The 18,829-nt window shown below is 54.4% G+C and overlaps 7 protein-coding genes across 7 annotated transcripts; 3 read left to right on the top strand and 4 right to left on the bottom strand.

The window, feature by feature from the left end:
* Positions 1 to 140: 140 nt before the first annotated feature.
* PG997_000807 (uncharacterized protein) lies at positions 141 to 1,998 on the bottom strand (the record flags this gene model as incomplete). The annotated part of the gene is made up of 2 exons (XM_066805122.1): positions 141 to 1,727; positions 1,807 to 1,998. 2 exons carry the CDS (start codon positions 1,996 to 1,998, stop codon positions 141 to 143), a joined length of 1,779 nt encoding a protein of 592 aa, XP_066674895.1.
* A 655-nt stretch (positions 1,999 to 2,653) lies between these two features.
* PG997_000806 (uncharacterized protein) lies at positions 2,654 to 2,923 on the bottom strand (the record flags this gene model as incomplete). The annotated part of the gene is made up of 1 exon (XM_066805121.1): positions 2,654 to 2,923. One exon carries the CDS (start codon positions 2,921 to 2,923, stop codon positions 2,654 to 2,656), a length of 270 nt encoding a protein of 89 aa, XP_066674894.1.
* Positions 2,924 to 3,477: 554 nt separating this feature from the next.
* PG997_000805 (uncharacterized protein) lies at positions 3,478 to 4,531 on the top strand (the record flags this gene model as incomplete). Its single annotated transcript, XM_066805120.1, has 3 exons — positions 3,478 to 3,508; positions 3,570 to 4,039; positions 4,103 to 4,531. 3 exons carry the CDS (start codon positions 3,478 to 3,480, stop codon positions 4,529 to 4,531), a joined length of 930 nt encoding a protein of 309 aa, XP_066674893.1.
* Positions 4,532 to 5,121: 590 nt separating this feature from the next.
* Positions 5,122 to 7,341, bottom strand: PG997_000804 (P-loop containing nucleoside triphosphate hydrolase protein; the record flags this gene model as incomplete). Its single annotated transcript, XM_066805119.1, has 1 exon — positions 5,122 to 7,341. The coding sequence occupies one exon, from the start codon at positions 7,339 to 7,341 to the stop codon at positions 5,122 to 5,124; it is 2,220 nt and encodes a 739-aa protein (XP_066674892.1).
* Positions 7,342 to 9,151: 1,810 nt separating this feature from the next.
* PG997_000803 (uncharacterized protein) lies at positions 9,152 to 10,763 on the top strand (the record flags this gene model as incomplete). The annotated part of the gene is made up of 4 exons (XM_066805118.1): positions 9,152 to 9,455; positions 9,522 to 9,723; positions 9,785 to 9,897; positions 9,949 to 10,763. 4 exons carry the CDS (start codon positions 9,152 to 9,154, stop codon positions 10,761 to 10,763), a joined length of 1,434 nt encoding a protein of 477 aa, XP_066674891.1.
* Positions 10,764 to 11,895: 1,132 nt separating this feature from the next.
* Positions 11,896 to 13,613, top strand: PG997_000802 (benzoate 4-monooxygenase cytochrome P450; the record flags this gene model as incomplete). The annotated part of the gene is given in 4 exon segments (XM_066805117.1): positions 11,896 to 12,203; positions 12,285 to 12,521; positions 12,612 to 13,225; positions 13,240 to 13,613. 4 exon segments carry the CDS (start codon positions 11,896 to 11,898, stop codon positions 13,611 to 13,613), a joined length of 1,533 nt encoding a protein of 510 aa, XP_066674890.1.
* A 323-nt stretch (positions 13,614 to 13,936) lies between these two features.
* On the bottom strand, positions 13,937 to 14,922 carry PG997_000801 (uncharacterized protein; the record flags this gene model as incomplete). Its single annotated transcript, XM_066805116.1, has 2 exons — positions 13,937 to 14,152; positions 14,695 to 14,922. 2 exons carry the CDS (start codon positions 14,920 to 14,922, stop codon positions 13,937 to 13,939), a joined length of 444 nt encoding a protein of 147 aa, XP_066674889.1.
* Positions 14,923 to 18,829: the final 3,907 nt, after the last annotated feature.

Here is an 18,829-nt window from a genome sequence, read left to right as displayed (position 1 = left end):
GGTAACATCTACACATACATTTACGACTTGGCCGCACCACGCCTCTCTGACTCGTTCTCGATGTTATGTACTTATATATTCAACATCAATTTCACACGCTCCAAAGCGAGACGTCCAAAATTAGAAAACGTATCGGGTATCTAGAGGTCGGCACGTTCCAGGCGGAGGTAACACTGCGTCGGCTCTCGTGCGAACTTCTGCACGGCATCGTAGCTGTTCAGCTCCGTCAGCGTCTTCAGCAATTTGAAATTCCAAACGAAAAGTGCAAACTGCAGCTTCAGCGCCTGCAGCGCCAGCTTCTTGCCGAAGCAGCCCCGCAGCCCAGCCCCGAAGGCCAGGTTCGGACCCGCCATGGGGTCGAACCTCTCCGTACCCGATTCGGGGTCCCTCTTCAGCCAGCGCTCGGGCTTGAAGGCCCTAATGTCCTCATCGTCCCACAGGCTCGTGAGAGACTTGCCACCGTCCAGCCGAGCGCCGGGACTGCGCATGACGGCGTTCTCGGCATCGCCGCCACTCTTGTCCTCGTCGATCCGCATGTTGGGCTCCAGGTACCCGGGCCCGTTGGCCATCAGCAGCACGTCGGTCCCTTTTGGTATGCGCTGGCCCAGCACTGTCGTGTCCTGCATCGCTCTCCGTGCGACGAAGGCGATGGTGTTGGCGTGGCGCGTGATCTCCTCGACAACGGCGTCGAGGTACGGCACGTGCGCCTTGATGAGCTCCTGGTAGGTCGGCGACCGCTGCTGCGCCAGGGCGTCCGGCAGCGCCCTCCGCAAAGCGGTGCGCAAGGTGTCCTGCGCCGCGGGGTGGTCAGTCAGGTACTTCACGCCCCACGCCGTGGCCGTGGCGGTGGTGTCGTGGCCCGCCATTGTGAACCCGAAGAACTCGTCGGCGATGGCGCGCTTGAAGTAGTCGGGCTGTCGACCTTCCTTCTCGGCGACCTCGCGCTCACGCTGTAGGACGGAATGGAGAGCGCTTGTTGGTTGCTGTTGCTCCTGTGCCGTGGTCTTTGCCTTCTCTATGAGCTCTACACTATTTGCCACCTTGTCGCGGATGTACTGATCCTTGGTCACTATGGCCTTTTTCATCTTGGGCAGCTTCCGCAAGATCCATGAGGCGAAGATCGGGGCGGGAGACATTTGTGTGATCGTCGCTGAATCTTGGATGGTCAGGACCGCGGCGAATATTGTCGGGATGGTACCCTCTGGGAACTCGACGGGCTCGTTCAGATCCTTCGGCATGTTGAGTTGTGGGGCATGCTCCAATACTGCGTTCAGACGCTGGATCGTATTACTCTCTTGCTCGGGGAGCCCAAACGAAGATGCGAAGATGGCATCCAAGGCCGCATACGTGATATCGTGGTGGGCAGAGAACGGCCGTCCCTTGGCCAAGTCACACTTGGCCTGCCATACCTTGATCAAGGTGCACACGGAGTTGTAGACCTCTCGCGCGCTCACTTGGCTGATGAAAGTAGGTGCCATCAAGTGGTTGATCAAGTTACGATTATGCTTGAAGTGGACATCCGTAGACGGGTAATGCGAATGCTGCTCCGGAAGAATCCCCCCGATCATCTCCTTGAACAAGGTACGATCAAATTCCTTGGTTCGTCGGAGCAGGATGTCCTGGCTCTCATACGGATCCGTGACGACGACCCATGGCCACTCTCCGGGCTTGAAAAACGCTTGCACAATGGGGCTCTGATGTTTTGTCGTGAGCGAAGTGAGCCAACACTAAGAAACTATCAGCGGAAGTTCTTGGAGTAAACGTCACATCGGCTGTCAGCCGGCTGGCCGGCAACGTCCCACTCACGAAAATTTGCTTCTTTCTCATGACATATCTCATGACTTCGGGTATATCCCCGAAGAGCTTCTTCGCTGCATCGCGATTGTAAGGAATACCGGGTAAGGGCTTCGGGGAGATGGCGCGGTATCCAAGATAGAGACCCACGAGCAGCAGGCCGAATAGCAGCCTCGCCGAGATCGAAGACAGAACAGCGCCCATTGTGTCGTGAGTTTCTTGGGTGTCCTGAAGACGGCCCGTCAGTGTCGATTAGATTTTGTTTTTCTTATATGATATGTCATGTGGAAAATGCCTCAAATATATGTGATTGCCTGAACTTCTTCCAAGCTGGAAGGTGTTCCGGGCGACAATGATCCTTGTGAGAATCGGTGGGGTCATCGCGGATATTGCTACTCTATATGAACGGATCGCAAACCTGGTTTCTTCCTGATCCTCCATGTTTGCTAACCTATTTGATGACCGCAGGGCAAACTTTATTGAGCTGCTGTCATATGTCATATGTGCCTCCCCGTGCTTACTTCTATGGCGAACTCGTCACAACTTCATCGTCGAATAGGAGCAAGTATGGGTCTCTCAAAGACTTGCCAAGACCGGCATACATATCGACCTAGCCCGATAATACAGTCCAAGCACGAGTTGCATGCCCAGCAGTAGTAGTCGTTCGGGGTTTCTCCAATGTACGCCGTATCACGAACTGCACTTTTTTATATTAACCAGGCCCCCCTATACAGTCTAACCCCTCCCCCTGAAACCCGTGCCATCATATCATCCATCACAGGACCTGTCTTTCTAAGCAATCATCATGCATTATCGGTGACTGTTTGGTCCTTCTAGACTTCCTTCTAGGCTTCTTTCCTCATTGCTGGTCCGGATAGGTGGAACCGGACGATGGACTGATCCCTCGTTCGACGATTGGCAGCACGCCTGGGTGGCATTCGTTGTTCTCTCGCGCCATTCGAAAGTCCACAAGGCTCTTGTACAGCCAGTTTTGGACCTTCATTGAAGGGTGGCGGCCAAAGTTGGTTCGACATCGCTCCAAGATCTGCGACGCAGTGAGGTTAGGGCCCCTCGCGTGGAGCATGCGAATGAAGTCGATGAAGCGGTTGTCTTGTTGAGAGAACGCCATGTTTACCGGGACTTTTTACTATATTTGTCTTTCCGTCATCTACCTTCGTAGACACGAGCGAATGACAAAAAGCGACAAGTATATCAATCTCGTATAGTAATATAGTATAGGATTGGTTGTCGGCAGCGACGATTCAAGGACTTGTTCTCTAATGGGCAGGAGTAACTCTATATACAGCCAAGGAGAGCTATCTCCGGCTTCTTTGGGCCTGATTCGGAAATGCCCTTTTGACAGCTGTTTTGTCTTTGGAGACAAAGAATTCCATTGTGGTGTTCGTCAATCTGCGCTTATCAGATTAAAGCTGGTGTGTATCTCAATCATTGCTGGTATCGCCTGGGAGGCTCGTTCAGATTGCTGGTATTCTGTGAGGCTTTTGGCCATGGTGCGCGCACGTTGTCGTGAGTTAACCTTCAGTGTAATTGATTTAGTGTTGTTAGGTGGTGATCGGGACAGTTCGGCGTTATTGGTGCACATCTTGAAACCCAGGAAGTTCAGCCAAAAGGACTGCCCGTAGTACATACAAGCTTTACGGCATTGTCGCGGAAGATAGTGCAATGAGAAACCCGAAGGCCGCTTTGCCCACGTGTAAATTTACTACTGATCCATATCCAACACCGTCCCCCGCCTCCCCATGCGGGCGCGCCAGACAACGAACCCCGGCGCGTTGTCGTCCCCCTCTGCGGCGGCGGCGAGCTTGGGCAGGATCTCGCTGTGCGTGACGACGGCGACGAAGTCGACGCGGGCGAGCAGGTAGCGGCACCAGCGGGCGACGGCGGCCTGGCCCGCGGGGTCGAGGCTGTCGAACACCTCGTCGACGAGCAGATAACGGGCGCGGTGGGCGCCGCGGCCCTGGCCCACGAGGACGAGGGCGAAGAAGAGGGCGAGGTCGATGCGTTTGCGCTCGCCGCCGCTGCGCTTGGCGTACGCGAGGGCCGAGGTGACACCGAGCGAGGTGCTGTCGAGCAGGCGCGAGGAGGCGATACTACTCTTCTTCTTCTTCTTATTGTTTTTCTTCTCCTCCTCTTTGTCATCGCCGTCGTTGTCAGAAGAGGAATAAGCGGAGGAGGAGCTCCGCGTGCTCTCCTCGTCGTCGTCATCGAGAGTGGTGGCGAATATGTGTTTCAGCATGCCCGCCGCCGCGTCGCGCGCGTGCCGAGTGTCTTGGTAGAGGCTTGCTAGGATCTCCGTCGCCAAGGTGTTAACCTCGCCGAGGCTCTGCTCGAGCACGTATGCGCGGAAGCTTATCGTCGTCGTCGCCCCCGAAGACGTGGTGGCCGCCGCTTCTGTCCGCCGCTTGGAGAAGGCCGTGTCCCAGAACGCAAAGAGCTCGCGCGCCTGGGCCAGCTTCTCGGCCACCGCGCCCAGTGCCGCATACTGAGCCGCCAGATCGTCGCGCGAAGCCAGCTCGGCCGCGAGCCGCTGGCTGTAAACGGCGGCCACCTCCCGCTTACTCTCCTGGCTTTGCTGCAGCTCCTGAAGCATCGCCCAGTACATCATATCGGACTTTGCATGAGAGGCTTCCTGCTCCCTTTTCCTTTGAATCTCCTTGTTTCGCTGTCGCTGGTGTTTGGCTTGTTTCTCAACCCATTCCGACTTCTTGGTCATTAGGTCGTTGAGGTAGTTAGTAGAATAAGTATATCGCTCGCGGTAAGCCCGGACGCCGTCCACTGTGATCCGATCTGCCAAATGAACACGCCGTTTGGGTATTCCGAAGTTCTTTGCTACCGTGTTGGCCGCTTTTCTCCACTTGATGTTTGCCATGTCGTAACAACGTGCTGCGTCAGAGACTTTGGCGTGTAAGTCTCGATACGTTTTATGCCAGTGCGCTACCTTGCTATTATTCATTGCGCCGCTTAGTAGCATCTCAAGCCCAGCTTCCAATAGGATCACCGGCTTTAACAGGCACTGGATGACATGCGAGACACATCGAGACCATGCTATGAGATGACGACTTCGGTAGGGGCTCATCTGATTACCCGCCAAGGGGGATTGCAATCTTTTCCGAACATGGCCCAAGGTAGCGTGGCACTGATAGATCATTTTGTTCCACCAGCCAGCCTCAGGCATGAGGGTTTTATGACTGACAAGGGCAGCTGTTGCCTCGGAGAGTCGGCGCTCTGCCTCTTGTCGGGCTTCTTCATTGATAAGCCTTTCCCGGCGGAACGAGGTAGCAATGTCGGTTTCTCGAATTGTCGTCTTCATGGTGTGCAGATAGTGGCGTACAGACTTGATGCGCTCTTCGAGATCGTATAATCTTCCTGCAATATAAGAGCCCTCTTCCGGATCTGCGTCGTTCTTAGAAAGCAGTCTTCGTTCCTGTTCCTTTCGTGGCTCCGTTTCAAGTCGAGTCTTTTTGCCTGTTCGATGGTTCGAGTGATTTTGGCGATCTGAAGTAAGGCTCCATTATGCTCTTCCTTCAAAGTTCTGATGGTGCCTTCGATGTGGTCCATTACCTGTCTCAACCCCTTCTGTTTGGTTTGCAGCTCTGTCTGCTCAGAGTCGATTTCGCGAATCATTTGCCTGGTCAAATCCCTCTGGGCTTCCAGACGACCAAGCCCCAGCATGGATTCTATCAAGTCGCGTCTCTGAAGTGCTGTTGAGCTCAGAAAGCCCACTGCACTCTCCGGTCCAAGGATGACGGTCCGGACATACGTGTCGTAGTCCGTGCCCAGGAGGTCCTCGATGGCCTCCTGTGTAGAGCGGGCATCTCCCTTCTCGTATTGGGGTTGGGGCACGCCATGCAAAGAGACCACTACCCGGTTGCCGTGTTCCCGATGCTTTCGGTATCTCGTGATGCTGAACCCGTTTTCGAACGTCAGAGTGACTTCGCATCCGCGACCGGACGTGTCGTTCACGACGTCGTTGACTGTCAAGCCGGCCCGTACACAGCGCCCAAACTGGCACCAGACGATGGCTTCAAAGAGCGTGCTCTTGCCAGAACCATTGGCTCCCGTGATGAAAGTAAGAGACAGTGGCAGCTCGTGGAAGTTGATCGCCAGTGTTTCTCGGACACCAAGGAAACTAGTGAGAGAAAGAGAGTGTAACCTTGCGACGAATATACGTGGCATTTCAGGTTCACGTTGGTGCACTGAGACGTTGGACTCCCTAGCAGACTTGGAGGCGTCTAGTATATCGGTATAGCTCAATTTATCGCTATTCTCAGGGCCGGATGTCTTCCCGACAAGACAGCGACCAACATGAATCAACTCCGCGCGACGGTTCTCTAAAGATTTGGGAAGTTGAAGGTTGGCAGAGTATGCTTCAAGGAGTTGAGCGAAATCTAGGGGTTTGAAGTCTTCGCTGTGAGTATCAAGGGGTATCGGGTTTTCTCTAGGGGGCGGTGTTCCAACTTGTGCATCTCCAGGAGATGCAGTAGCTCCTAATCCGTGAGAAATCATTGCGCCCCCTGATTGCTGCGAGGCTCGAATGGGATTCCAGTTCCGCACGCCGCGGGCTCCCAGCAGCAGTAGTTTGTCACGAGCCACGACGTGCTGAACCTGTATGCGTTCGCCCAGTAGCATCACGTGCCTATCTGAAACAGTGGCGGATTCGACACGGTCCTGAAGGACATCGTGCAGGTTGGCAGTGACGAACCCGACCGCGTGAGGATTGAGGATGAGCTCCTGGTCCAGCGTCTCCGGATCGAGCAACGTAACGCCGCGCTGGGAGTCGTAGAGGTCGGCCCAAGTCATCTGGAGAGGCGCACCGAGGTAGGTGACGCTGCCTTTCAGACGAGCCTCGTCATCGAGCGGAAGCTGGTCTCGGGGCGACTGCACGATAGTCTGGCAGGAGTGGAAATGCCCTGTAAACGTCCGGGCCAAGGTGCGGAACTCGCCAGGGCCGGTAAGCCCATTGTATGGCGAACATGGTTTCCTCTCGCCCGTCACTTGGTCGACGGCGTAGCGCTGCAGGACCGCCTTGTGTATAGCCAGGTGGGCGAACGCCACCGTTTCTGCTGCGTCTTTGGCCGGCAGGCCGGCGACGGCAGCGGTAAGCTCGCGCTGGTCCTCGCGGAAGGGCAAGACGAGCACGCGCCTCCCGTCCCATACCTGATGCGATACGGCAGAATGAAGCGTGATGTGCCTGGACAAGCGGCGCATATCCAGGGCATTCAGGGCGGACGTTGTGTACTCGCGCCGGTAGGCAAGGTCATGATTGCCAAGAATGACATTGAGGTGAGGGATCTGGTCGCTAAGCTGGCCCAGGAATCGGTAGCAGGCCGACAGCACGTGGGTGGGCTGCGTGTTGCGCGAGGTGAGGAGATCGCCGCATATGATGGCGCGCTGGATGTTGTAGCGCTGCGGCAGCGACGCGATCCACTGCGACGTTTGGACGATGCGGTCCAGGTCATGCACCTTGAAATGGATGTCGCTCAATAGGAGCCATCGTGCCGTGGATGCCGATTGGCCTGCGGGCATGATGCTGTTCCCTCCGTCATCAACTCATTGGGTGCCGTGCTCATCCTGGATGGCCCCATGGATATGTACTTAATGTAGGTGTATGTATGCGCTTAAAGTTTGCACAGGTTAGCTGGCCCGGTTCCCTTACGTCTGTCACACTTTTAATTTTGTTTGCCACCCAGAGCTTTCGAGCTACTTAGGTAAGTATCTTGTTATCAAGATATTAAAACAAAATATTTTTATCGGTATTAATAAAAAATTTCAATTGAGGAACACGATGCTAATTGTCGCGACGACTTACCAGCGCTGCACCGAGTTGTGCAGGCCAAAATCGAAATGCCCCTAGAATCCCATGACTCTTTCCCATTTCTTTCTCTGTCTCCTTGCTCGTAGCACCGCATATAGCTTCTCTACGATCCTGACAAGCACCGCACCTGTTCCCGTTCCGGTCCACGAACCAAGCCACCTTCAAGCTTCTTCGACACACGGAACATGTCTTCATTGGTGTTGCGTTCGGATGCATTTTCGGCGTGGGTACTTGGGTGCCTTGTTCGTAGAATGTAAAATGCGATTTTGGTTAATGTAAAGCCTCAGTTACAGAACTTTCTGGGCCTAAACAAGTCTATTTGAGCTGGGTAGCTACAAAGACCCGGGAATCCCGAAGGGCATGGCATTGTCAGAATATGCCTTGGCTCCATGGTTCATTGTAGGTCCAACTTCATTGGTATTCATCTTTGTGCATTGCGTTGATACCACAAGCAGTTATCCTGTTGCTTCTGGAAATGACAAGATGTTCAATATGACTCTTCCAAAGCCCCGTTTGCGTATGACAGTGTTGTTGATTTCGTTGTCCATATAGGTAATCATACAACTTAAATGAATGAACGAGCTCCCAAGGGAACCTTAGACACTTATCTGGCCATACAATGACACGTCCTTACGATGTTAGAATGAATGGCCACAATGGCAGGTCAACGGCGGAGTCGATGTGTATAGTGACTTCTATTCTGGAAACATGTATGGTTAGGCAGTGTTACTGTTCAAAGGATCATGGGTTTGATATCAGCACCTCCCCGGCAGTGCAGCCCCAGTTGGTATCAAAGAATATCATTAAGTACAGTAAGAGAACTGTCAAGTCGTCCTATAGCGGCTTCTCTGACGCGTGCATACCGGTGTCAGATCTAGCGACTAGATCAAATGAAGGGCCCCTAATGTGGATCGAGCTGAAGAAACGTGTACTGGTAGCGTGCCACCATTTCTCCTTTGTGGGATTCAATGACCCGGGGGCTTTGTGGCCGACAGCACAGGTCGCTGATGACATGCATGCTATGTTGCATATTGGTTCACCGAGAAGACAAGAGAATACAACTCTGCAAACGATATGGATCGCGCCAATGGCCTTCCTAGTGTAGTAAGCCTGAGGCTTTGTCAAGGTGGCTCGAGATACGCCTCTAGATGAAGTCGCACTGCACTGCCAACCTTGATGAATGTGAGGCTCTGACTGCCGGAAAAGCAGCAAGCAACCAGCGTTAGTTTGACGACGAGGGGCGGCTTCCACTTCCGACATCCATATTAATAGTAACAGAGCCCACGGAGAGAGAGGAAGGAAGCATCCTAAGTCGACCTTGACCAATCTGCTGCGCCGCTTCCTCGGCTGGTGGACTAGACCGCTGCAAATCAATGGGCTGAATGGGTGTCTAAGCGATTGGAAGACTAGGCTATATAGCTCGGTGGATCCAGCTGAGTGGCTATATGAATCACACCATTCGCGGCAAATCCCAGCTTGGGAAATTCCATCGTTGCTATCATTATCGCTTATCACTGCATCATGCTACTCATTCCACTGCTGACCGCAGCCTGCCTCGGCTTCGCGCAGGCCAGCGAGGTGGCCGGCCTCGTTTCCCTCCCCGTCGCCCGGCAGTACGACGCCCCTAGCCAAGGTGTGAGCCAGCGCGACACGGTGCCGTGGGAGTTGGGTAACGCCTACATCAAATATGGGCAGTTCACAGTCAACGTCTCGATGGGCAATCCGCCGCAGGATTTGGTCCTTAAGGTCGACTCGGCCAGCGCTGAGACGTGGGCCTTCGGCCCCAAGGCATGTGCTGCCTCGAGTTCGTGCGTGGGCGGAGAGTGTAAGCCATAGGCTCATGTTGTAAACCAAACGCATAACGTACGGGAAAGACTGACTTGTTCCACAGTCAAGCCCGCCGACTCGAAGAGCTTTGTCAACATAACGTCGTATCCGGGATTCAAGATCAGCTATCTGGACGGTGCCCAAATCAAAGGCCAATACTTCGCCGATGACTTCAAAGTCGGCAACATGGTTCTGAAGAATATCACCATGGCCGTGGCCAAGACAGCTGAAGGGATCAGCCGAGGGATCATCGGCGTTGGCTTCCCGTAAGTCCAATATAATATCGGATCCCCTTGGATAGGTCGAGACATGCTAACACGGTGACAGCGCCGACGCGGGCCCGCACGGCAAGAGCTGGGAGTATCCTACCATCATGGACGAGCTTGTCTTGCAAGGCAAGATTCAGAGACGTTCATACAGTCTGTACATGGATGGTGTCGGTACGCAGTCTGGCCCCCGACCCCGCCGGTTTCGATACTGACAGTGATTAGATGCGACGAGCGGCAGCCTCCTCTTTGGAGGGTACGATAAGGCCAAGTTCGAGGGAGAGCTCAGCATACTTCCCATCGTGCGGGAGTTCACTGACCCGGTCGTCCGATGGGACTCTTTGAGCGTCACCAACAAGAGTGGTACATTTAATGCGACATCGCCGTCCGAATTCCCGGCGTATGCCAACCTCGACCTTGGCGCCTCGTTCCTTCATATCCCCCAAAACTCGTTCAAAGTCCTCGTAGAGTCTATTGGATCTAAGTACGACTCCTCGAGCGATAGATACGAAGTTGATTGTGACCTGGGAAAGAAGCACCCAGGATCCTTGAACTTCGTCTTCGGTGGTGAGAATGGAACAAAGCCAGTCAACGTCTCAGTCCCTTTCTCGGACCTGGCAGTGACGTACGTCGATGCCAGCACCGGCAAAACGTCAATGAGGAACGGCAAGCCCTACTGCCGCCTGGGTGTAGGGGTGTGCGAAGGCGCAGACACGGGGAAGTGCGGGTTTGGCGACACGTTTCTCCGGTCATTGTATGTGGTATACGACCTGGACCACTACGAGATTCGCATGGCGCCCATCAAGCACAAGGCGACCGGGTCGTCGTTGGTGTCGTTTGGCAACAACACTGAGACTCCGGTCTCCAGCTCCAGTGCGACGCCAGGCCCCTCAGGGACGGGCTCGCCTTCAACGTCTTCCGGTGGTGATGCAACGTCGAGTCCCACTGGCGGAAGCGGAGGTGCGACGCTGCTACCCGCAGGAAGTGGGCTGGTCTTTTCGCTTGTGCTGTTGGTATCGGGCCTGTCTGTTCTTGCTTAGGGAGTTCTCTACACCATTGTTGATGTCGATTTTAGCACAGATACCCAAGGTCGTCTCGTCGGCCTTTCACTTTACCCAAATAGACTTTGAACGAACACGGACCTATGCAAATATAGAATAGAGCCTATTCGTTCATACTCGGGGTTTCCCGGCCTCACCTTTACAATGTGACGTGATTTGAGGAGATGGCATGCATGTCGATAAGTGAGTGCATGCAATAGAATAGATAAGACTTAGATAATCTCATGGGTGGCACCACGTCCCAGCCTCCCCTCACTTGGTTCTGCAAAACATGCATAGCCTTCGTATCACAAACACGCGTCTTGGCGATCTCACTTACATGGCCAGTGCCCCGACCGACTTGCATCAATAGGATATATAGACATATATCTATATATCTATATAGATAGATGTATATATATGTACCTGCCAGAGTCGAGACAATGTTGCGATGCGGAGCTCGCTGCTCGCGGTTCGAAAACGGCCGTGTGCGTCCATCGGCCTTGATTTGCCGGCCGCAATCCCGAGCCCACATGCCTCACAGATCGCCATCGCTTGGCTGTGCGGCCAGTGTGGGTGTGCCCAGGTGTGTGCATTGGGGTTAAGCGGGTGTGGGGGGACGCTTTTTGGCTCTCTGCTCCAAGTTTACCAAGTCGGCTTGGTCGGTTGCAACTAACGATACCACCTACCCCAGCTTTCCCCATACTTCCTCAATAGCGGCAAGCCCGTCATCGGTCGCACCCCGGACAAGCGCGAAATGAATGCCACCGCGGAAAGGCATATTTCAGGGCGCGGAAGGGTTGCGTGAGGGGTACATACATGCCGGCAACAGATCGTGGGTCAACGGACATGGTGTAGACGTTGGGCAAGAGAAACAGAAACAAGGCAAGCACCCATCTGGACAGAAGACGATTGGCCAGCAGAGGATAACGTGTCTATAAGAACGGCTAAATCCTGGCATTCATCCAGCAAGACGAACATCTCGTTTCCTTTCCATCTCCTCCTCACGTAGCAGCACTTTGTCCAGATCTCTTGTGGAGTCATCGGAATAAGTACTTGCCAACGAACGGCCGAAAGCCCCTCAGGGCCTCAACACTACTGCCCGACGCTCAACCGGAGCAGCTCTAGCAGCATGGCGCTGATACACCTGTTTCTCTCACCCTGGGCTCTTGCCTTGCTGCCCTTGACTCTTGTGCTGTTCTACGCAGTTCCCTACTTCACCACATTCGGCCACTTGAGGAACATACCTGCTCCGTTCCCGGCCGCTTGGAGCAACCTCTGGCTGCTCTACACCTGTCGGAGGGGCAAGCGCTACCTGTGTGTCGATGAAATCCACAAGAAACTCGGCCCCGTTGTCCGGATCCAGCCCAACCACGTGAGCATCGCGGACGATGAGGCCATCCAGATCATATATGGCCATGGAAACGGGTTCCTGAAATCGTAAGCCTACGCCGGAGTCATATTTCCAGAACTATATATGTGACGGGTGTGTTGATGGTAGGCGGCTAACGATTCCTTTAGTTCGTTCTACGATGCATTTGTCTCCATCCGCCGCGGTCTCTTCAACACGCGGAACCGCGCGGAACACTCACGGAAGAGGAAGATCATATCACATACTTTTGCCCCGAAATCAGTCGGGCAATTCGAACCGTACATCCACCAGAACTTGGAGACGTTCGTCAAGAAGTGGGATGAGATCACCTCAAAGACGCGGCAGTCTGATGGATATGCCCAGATCGACTGCCTTGAATGGTTCAAGTAAGCTATTGGTGTCCTTTAGTAGTGCTGAGGCTTCTTGTCCGACTGATCAAAAACATATCACGGGTGCTAATTTGAAGTAACACACAGCTATGTAGCGTTTGACACTATCGGCGATCTCGCTTTTGGCGCTCCGTTTGGCATGCTGGAGGCGGGAGCCGACATCGCCGAGGTCCGTACAGACCTGAATAAACCGTCCATCTACGCGCCCGCCGTGCAGATCCTGAACCGCCGCGGCGAGGTATCCGCCACCTTGGGCACACTGCCGGAGCTGAAGCCCTACGCCTCCTGGCTCCCGGACCCCTTCTTCACCCAGGGCATGGCCGCCATCGAGAACCTGGCGGGCATCGCCATTGCGCGGGTCAAGAACCGGCTGGAGAACCCGCCCGAGGTGCACCGCAAGGACGTGTTGGGCCGGCTGCAGGAGGCCCGGGACGAGAAGGGCGAGCCCCTGTGCTTCGAGGAGCTCACGGCCGAGGCCCTGACGCAGCTCATCGCCGGCAGCGACACCACCAGCAACTCGTCCTGCGCTCTGCTCTACTACGTGGCCCGGACCCCGGGCGTGCTGCCGAAGCTGCAGGCGGAGCTGGACGCGGCCATCCCCGAGGGCACCAGCGCCCCCTCGTTCGACGCGGTCAAGAACCTGCCCTACCTCGAGGCTTGCATCAACGAGACGCTGCGCTACCACTCGACCTCGGGCATCGGTCTGCCGCGCGAGGTTCCGCCCAACTCCCCGGCGTCGACATCTGCGGCCACCACTTCCCGCCCGGGACGGTGCTCAGCGTCCCGACCTACACGATCCACCACTCCAAGGAGATCTGGGGTCCCGACGCCGACGAGTTCCGGCCGGAGCGCTGGTTGGGCGAGGACGCCATCGCGCCGCGCCAGCGCAATGCCTTCATCCCTTTTAGTTATGGTCCCCGCGCCTGTGTGGGGCGCAACGTCGCCGAGATGGAGATGAAGATGATCTGCGCGACGTGGGCGCGGCGGTACGACGTCGTGCTGCGGCAGGACGTCATGGAGACGCGGGAGGGGTTCCTGCGGAAGCCCCTGGGGTTGGATATTGGGCTCAAGAAGAGGATGGCCTCTTGACGGCTCTCAAAAATGTATATATGTATTTATGTGGTCACTTGGGGTTTGCTTCTTGGAAAGCCCCTAGAGATGCCGACGTCAATATTTAAGACAGCGTTCTTTTCTACTTTATACATATATCTACCCGTATATGTGTAAATGTATCCCTGCAGCCAGCTAGATCGATCCTCTAAATTCCCAATACTCCTAAGCTGTCATCATTATCATCATTACTTCTAACTCCCAAGAAGTCGAATATATTTTTTTCATCGAAAAATGCGTTTAGGTACTTGCATTGAGTAACACTCTTACCTACCGCGTTGTCTCGTTGTCTGATAGTCGAATTAAATCGTGTACCGGAAGTACGAAGCGTTGTCGCCCTTCTCGCGCTCCAGCAGCCACTCCTCAGTCGTGTACTCGGACGGCGCCTTGTGCTCGCGGTCGCGGCGTGCGTTCTCGCGGCGGAGGTAGAGGGTCATGAAGATGCAGAGGACCAGCGACATGGTCTCGGTCGCGATGAGGGTGCCGTGGCCCGGGTAGTACATGGGTTTGTCTTTGGCCTGGTAGAGGAAGCCAGCAATGACGCCGCCCAGGTTTCCGAAGCCGACGTGCATGGCTAATGAAGAAGAAGAAGAAGTGGACGTTAGAAATAAGGGTTACAGTGCCGCATTTGCTAAGTGTTTCAAGCTTACCGATGCCTACACCCCTCTTCGTCGAGCCGCCGATGTTGTTGCCGTTCCAGGCGACGCCCTGCGGCACGTTGGGATAGATGCCCATGGCGGCGAAGAAGGTGCCCGCATACTTGAACGCGTTGTTGGACGAGGCGATCTGCAGGATGAAGCCAAAGATGGCAACGCAGTTGAAGAAGATCATGTAGATGCCGCGCTGGCCGTGGCGGTCGGCCAGGTAACCCCCGCCAATGCAGCAGATGCACGCCGCGATGTAGGGCGGGACCGTCATCAGCTGCGCCGTCTTGTCGTTGGTGAAGCCCAGGCTGGAGATGATGGTTGGCAGGAAGAGCGAGAAGGAGTACCTGAAAGACACGGATTTTGAAGTCAGTTCGTGTTCGGTTTACTTAAACAGAGACTGGTTGGTGGGTTACTGACAGGGGTGTATAGATTCCGATGGTGATGAACATGTGCACCCAGATCTTCCAGTCGTTAACCGCGTCCCAGAAGTACTTCAAGTTGAACTCATCAGCCAGGGATGAACGATCCTCCTCGAGGCGTCGCACGACCTCCTTCTTCTCCGTGGCGGTCAGGAACTTGGCAGTGTCCGGATAGTCGTTCATAATGAAGAAAGCGGCGATGGCTTCGCCAGAGGACGTCATGTTAGCATAGCACCCGGGAATCAACAGGGGTAGCTAGATTATTGATGGCGCAACTTACCCACAACGAAGGTAATGATACCCTCGATGATGAAAATCCATGCCCATCCACCGAGATTCGCTCGGCCGTCTAATTCAACGATACCGCGTGCCAACAAACCGCCGAACGCTCCGGCCGCGGTTGCAGCGGAGAAGAAGATAGCCATCCTAAGACCACATTCATGACGTCTATACCACAAGGTGATGCTTTGCGGGACATGGACATGTTAGAATGAAACGGAGACAACGAAAGGGGCTATAGAGGGAGCGCGTCTCGTCTATGTACTTACTAGTAGGTGATACCCGGAAACAAACCACCCTCAGCGATACCCAAAGCCATGCGGCAAGCCAGAAGGCCAGCATAGTTGTGGACGAGGCCCATGAGGGTGCAGCAAACAGCCCAGGCGACCATGATGGCCGGGATCCAGACGGAGGGGCGGAAGCGCTTCATGGCGAGGTTGGAGGGGATCTCGGCGGCGACGTACCAGGGAAAGAAGACGCTGAGGGCGATGTTGTAGTCGAGGCTCTTGGGGTCCATGCCCAGGGACTTCTCGAGCCCCGCGAGGCGCGCGTTGCCGATGTTGGTGCGGTCCAGGAAGCTCAGCAGGTAGAGCAGCGCCAGGAAGGGGATCAGGGTCCAGTCGATCTTGCGGATCAACCGCTTGGTCGCGCCCGTGTCGAAGGGCGCGCTGTTGCCGCGCCCTGCGACGGATGCTGCTGCTGTGTTCTCGATCATACCGACTTCGATCTCTCCTTTTGACTCGCTAGGGGTCTTGGAGCCGCCCGAAAAGGCGACATCATCGAGAACAGTCATCTTGAAGGTAGCGCTGTGAATAAACAAACGACTGGAATGGAACCTGGTATTATAGATCTGTCACTGGCAAGCCGAAGACTTTAGCGAGCTATTTGAGTTGTCTCAGTGGACACAGGAAGAGAAAATAAGAAAACAACCCAGCGACAGCCGTGTCGTTCCTGATGTCTTGCTCTGGTGTGACAAGGACCGAATGGTGGCTGCAGCCTCTTTATATGCAGTACCAGGGGGCAGCATGTTTATCTAGCTCCTGTCGTCGCGGCCCTTCGTCCGAACAAATACTCCGACTCATACCCCAGGTTCTTTTCGAACCAGTCAGACCCAAGCAAGTGGCTAGACACCATGATAAAGGCCATTACAAGATACGTACTTGATATTGGCACTTTGGGGTTGCACATTGCACAACTTGGTCAACTAAGGACATGCATACTGCCATGCGGAGGGGGGAGATACCGATGGTCGATATGCTGTGTACCTCCTGGATGTGTTCAATGCATAGAAGGGAAGCACGACTCTCCCTTACGCGTTCGCTTCTCATCCCTGATCATCTTGTTGATCAGATATCGTTGATTTGCACTCCAGTCACAGCACGCTCCGGTCATGGTCATCCCTTGTGGGCGGTCGGGTTAGACAGGCGCTGCAGTGCTCTGGTCAGCGAGCACTACCTGGGAGACGCACTACCATATGTCGCCCTCGTCTATCTTTTCTTGGACTTTGTGGTCAGCAGTCATCGCTAGTCCATGATCCAGCCGTCTCACCACTCGGGAATCTGGGGGAAAGTTCCACATAGGGAACGAGCGGTTGAGTTTGCGGGGAGACGAGCTAGACAACAATGCAGTCGGACTGGGCCCCCGAAGAAGGTATAGTCGACAAGGCCCTACCTCATTGGTTCCATGCTGTCGTTGCATGCCAAGACTCCGGGGTTTGAATGTTCGTAGATTTCGCCCACGCTAATAGGCGCCAAGCATCCGCTCACCCCAAATGCCATGGCCTAGAACTCGAAGTCTAAACGAGAAACCTGGTTGGGACTTAGGGGAGCCAGGTCATTGGGTCGAGAGCACCAGTAGGATTAGCAGGATCGTGGATGAAGACAGCGGATGTATTACCCAAAACAACCAGGCCACTGGGTTTAGATGAAAGTGCAGGCTTGGCACGACTTCCCAAAAGCCTCCCTTTTCAGCTCGGGGGTCTGGCGCATCGTGATCAAGAAGAAGCAATCCGTCGAAGGGCGAGCGGAAATTTGTCAGCTGCAGTACTGCCTCTGCATCCAAAGAAGAAGATCAGGCTGCAGAAGTGTTGCTTTTGATATCTGCGGTACCACTCTGGCTTATACCATATGTACCCCGTATTTGCTTTTCCACAGCTAAGCTCCTTGCTCAAGCTTCGTTGTCTCACCCAAAGAAGCGACAATATTCAGATAGAAACTGATGGACTTCTACTTTCGGTCGGATGGGGAAATGGCCCGTCTCGCCCGTCAGCCGGCATTGAAGGACGACTTCTCACCCAGTCGCCAGTAGTTCCGCTACAGAGTCGAGATGATCGTGGCGCGCCAAGCGACGCCAAGGTCACTGAACGAACGCCACTCACCTATCTGAACAGCCCGTCCTTGCTTCCAAGATCTTGGATTCTCCTTATGTGCTTCTGGGAAACGATTCCCCTCATCCCTCGTGCCCTGTGGATCTGACAGTGTAAGATGGAGTTTTCTGTCTTCCAAGAGGCCCAGCTTCTAGGGCAGCAGCTGTTTCTTGCAAAAGGGACTGGGCGAGTCAGGCTGCATACTGTTGATCACCTTGAACAAGAAGTCAGTGGCAGGTTTGTATACTTGGCTTGCTTGGGAGGCGCTCCCGGGATATCAAACCGGTAGATGGGCGCTGACCACGCTTTATGCATTCAATGAGGCGCCGTAGTGGCCGCCCTGAGTGAACAATGTGTCAACGACGGGTACGAACTCAAAAGAGCCCGACACCGAAAATCATTGCACGTTGCTAAGACTTATGTTGCAGTTGGAATTGGAATTGGTTATTGGGAGAGTTGAAAAGGACGCTGGTTGGAAGTACAGTGCTTTGGACCGGTGGGGAGACAAGCCGATGCCTTACTTACCTCCTAAGGTAATGCGCCTGGAATTCGTATCGCCTCAAGCTGCAGGGACACCTATTCGAGTCAAACTAGCATGCATTTTACCCGAAAGCAACTTCGGGTGTGTACATGCAATGAATATGTTTTGATATACCCGTATCAATTTAAGCCACGCTTTGCCGTACAGTGTCCAACTTCAGCTACATCTATCTTGCAGATTCGATAATCTCCTTGTGAGCTTATCCGTGTTGATAAACTGTCGGCTCCCGAATATTGCCGTGCCAATTAGAGAGTCATCTATTTTTGTCCTTTGGCGAATGCTCCAATCCGGTTGGACCTATATTGATAAGCGTATAGGTCGAAGGTCGCATTCATCGTCGGCATCGGCGTTGATAACCGCGGCGTCGCCGATGGAAGTACGCCTCAAGACACCAGGGTCATTCCGACATCCTCTCTCACACCGCACTCTCGGCAGTAGTACGTCATTACTAAGATGAACAGACGATTGGATCGGCATTCTGGTTTCATCCGAAGCGTGGTCTTCATCTTGATGGGAATTAATCAAGCCACTTTCGATATCACCTTCGACAGGTATTGCCCACATTGAGGCTCCGTGGAGGTCCCCATTGCCATTGCTGCGTTTTGCAAGTGGCCGGGGTCGCGGCGGACCCAAGCTCCTCCCCCGTTCTTTTGTCTGTTCCATGCGGCAACCCGCCTGCTCGCCTGCTCGCCCATCGTACGATGGGATGTTGAATCATCACATCGCCATGATGACTGTGTCACGCACGCACATGCGCCGAGGAGGACAATGTTTCAAGGTTGCAGGTTGCAGGTTGCAGGTTGCAAGGCCCGGACGGCCTGCTGTCAGACACAAGCAACCCACAGGTCAGGGTGTCTGACAGGCGGAATTTCACCGTCAACTATCCCAACACGCGCTTCAATTGAGAGGAGTGATGCAGAAAGGGGAAAAGCAAGTCGTCAGAC

This window comes from Apiospora hydei (genome assembly GCF_038363865.1).
Source record: "Apiospora hydei strain CBS 114990 chromosome Unknown utg000002l_segment0_segment0, whole genome shotgun sequence".
In the NCBI taxonomy this organism is placed as follows: Eukaryota; Fungi; Ascomycota; class Sordariomycetes; order Amphisphaeriales; family Apiosporaceae; genus Apiospora; species Apiospora hydei.
This window is presented reverse-complemented; position numbering and strand designations above follow the sequence as displayed.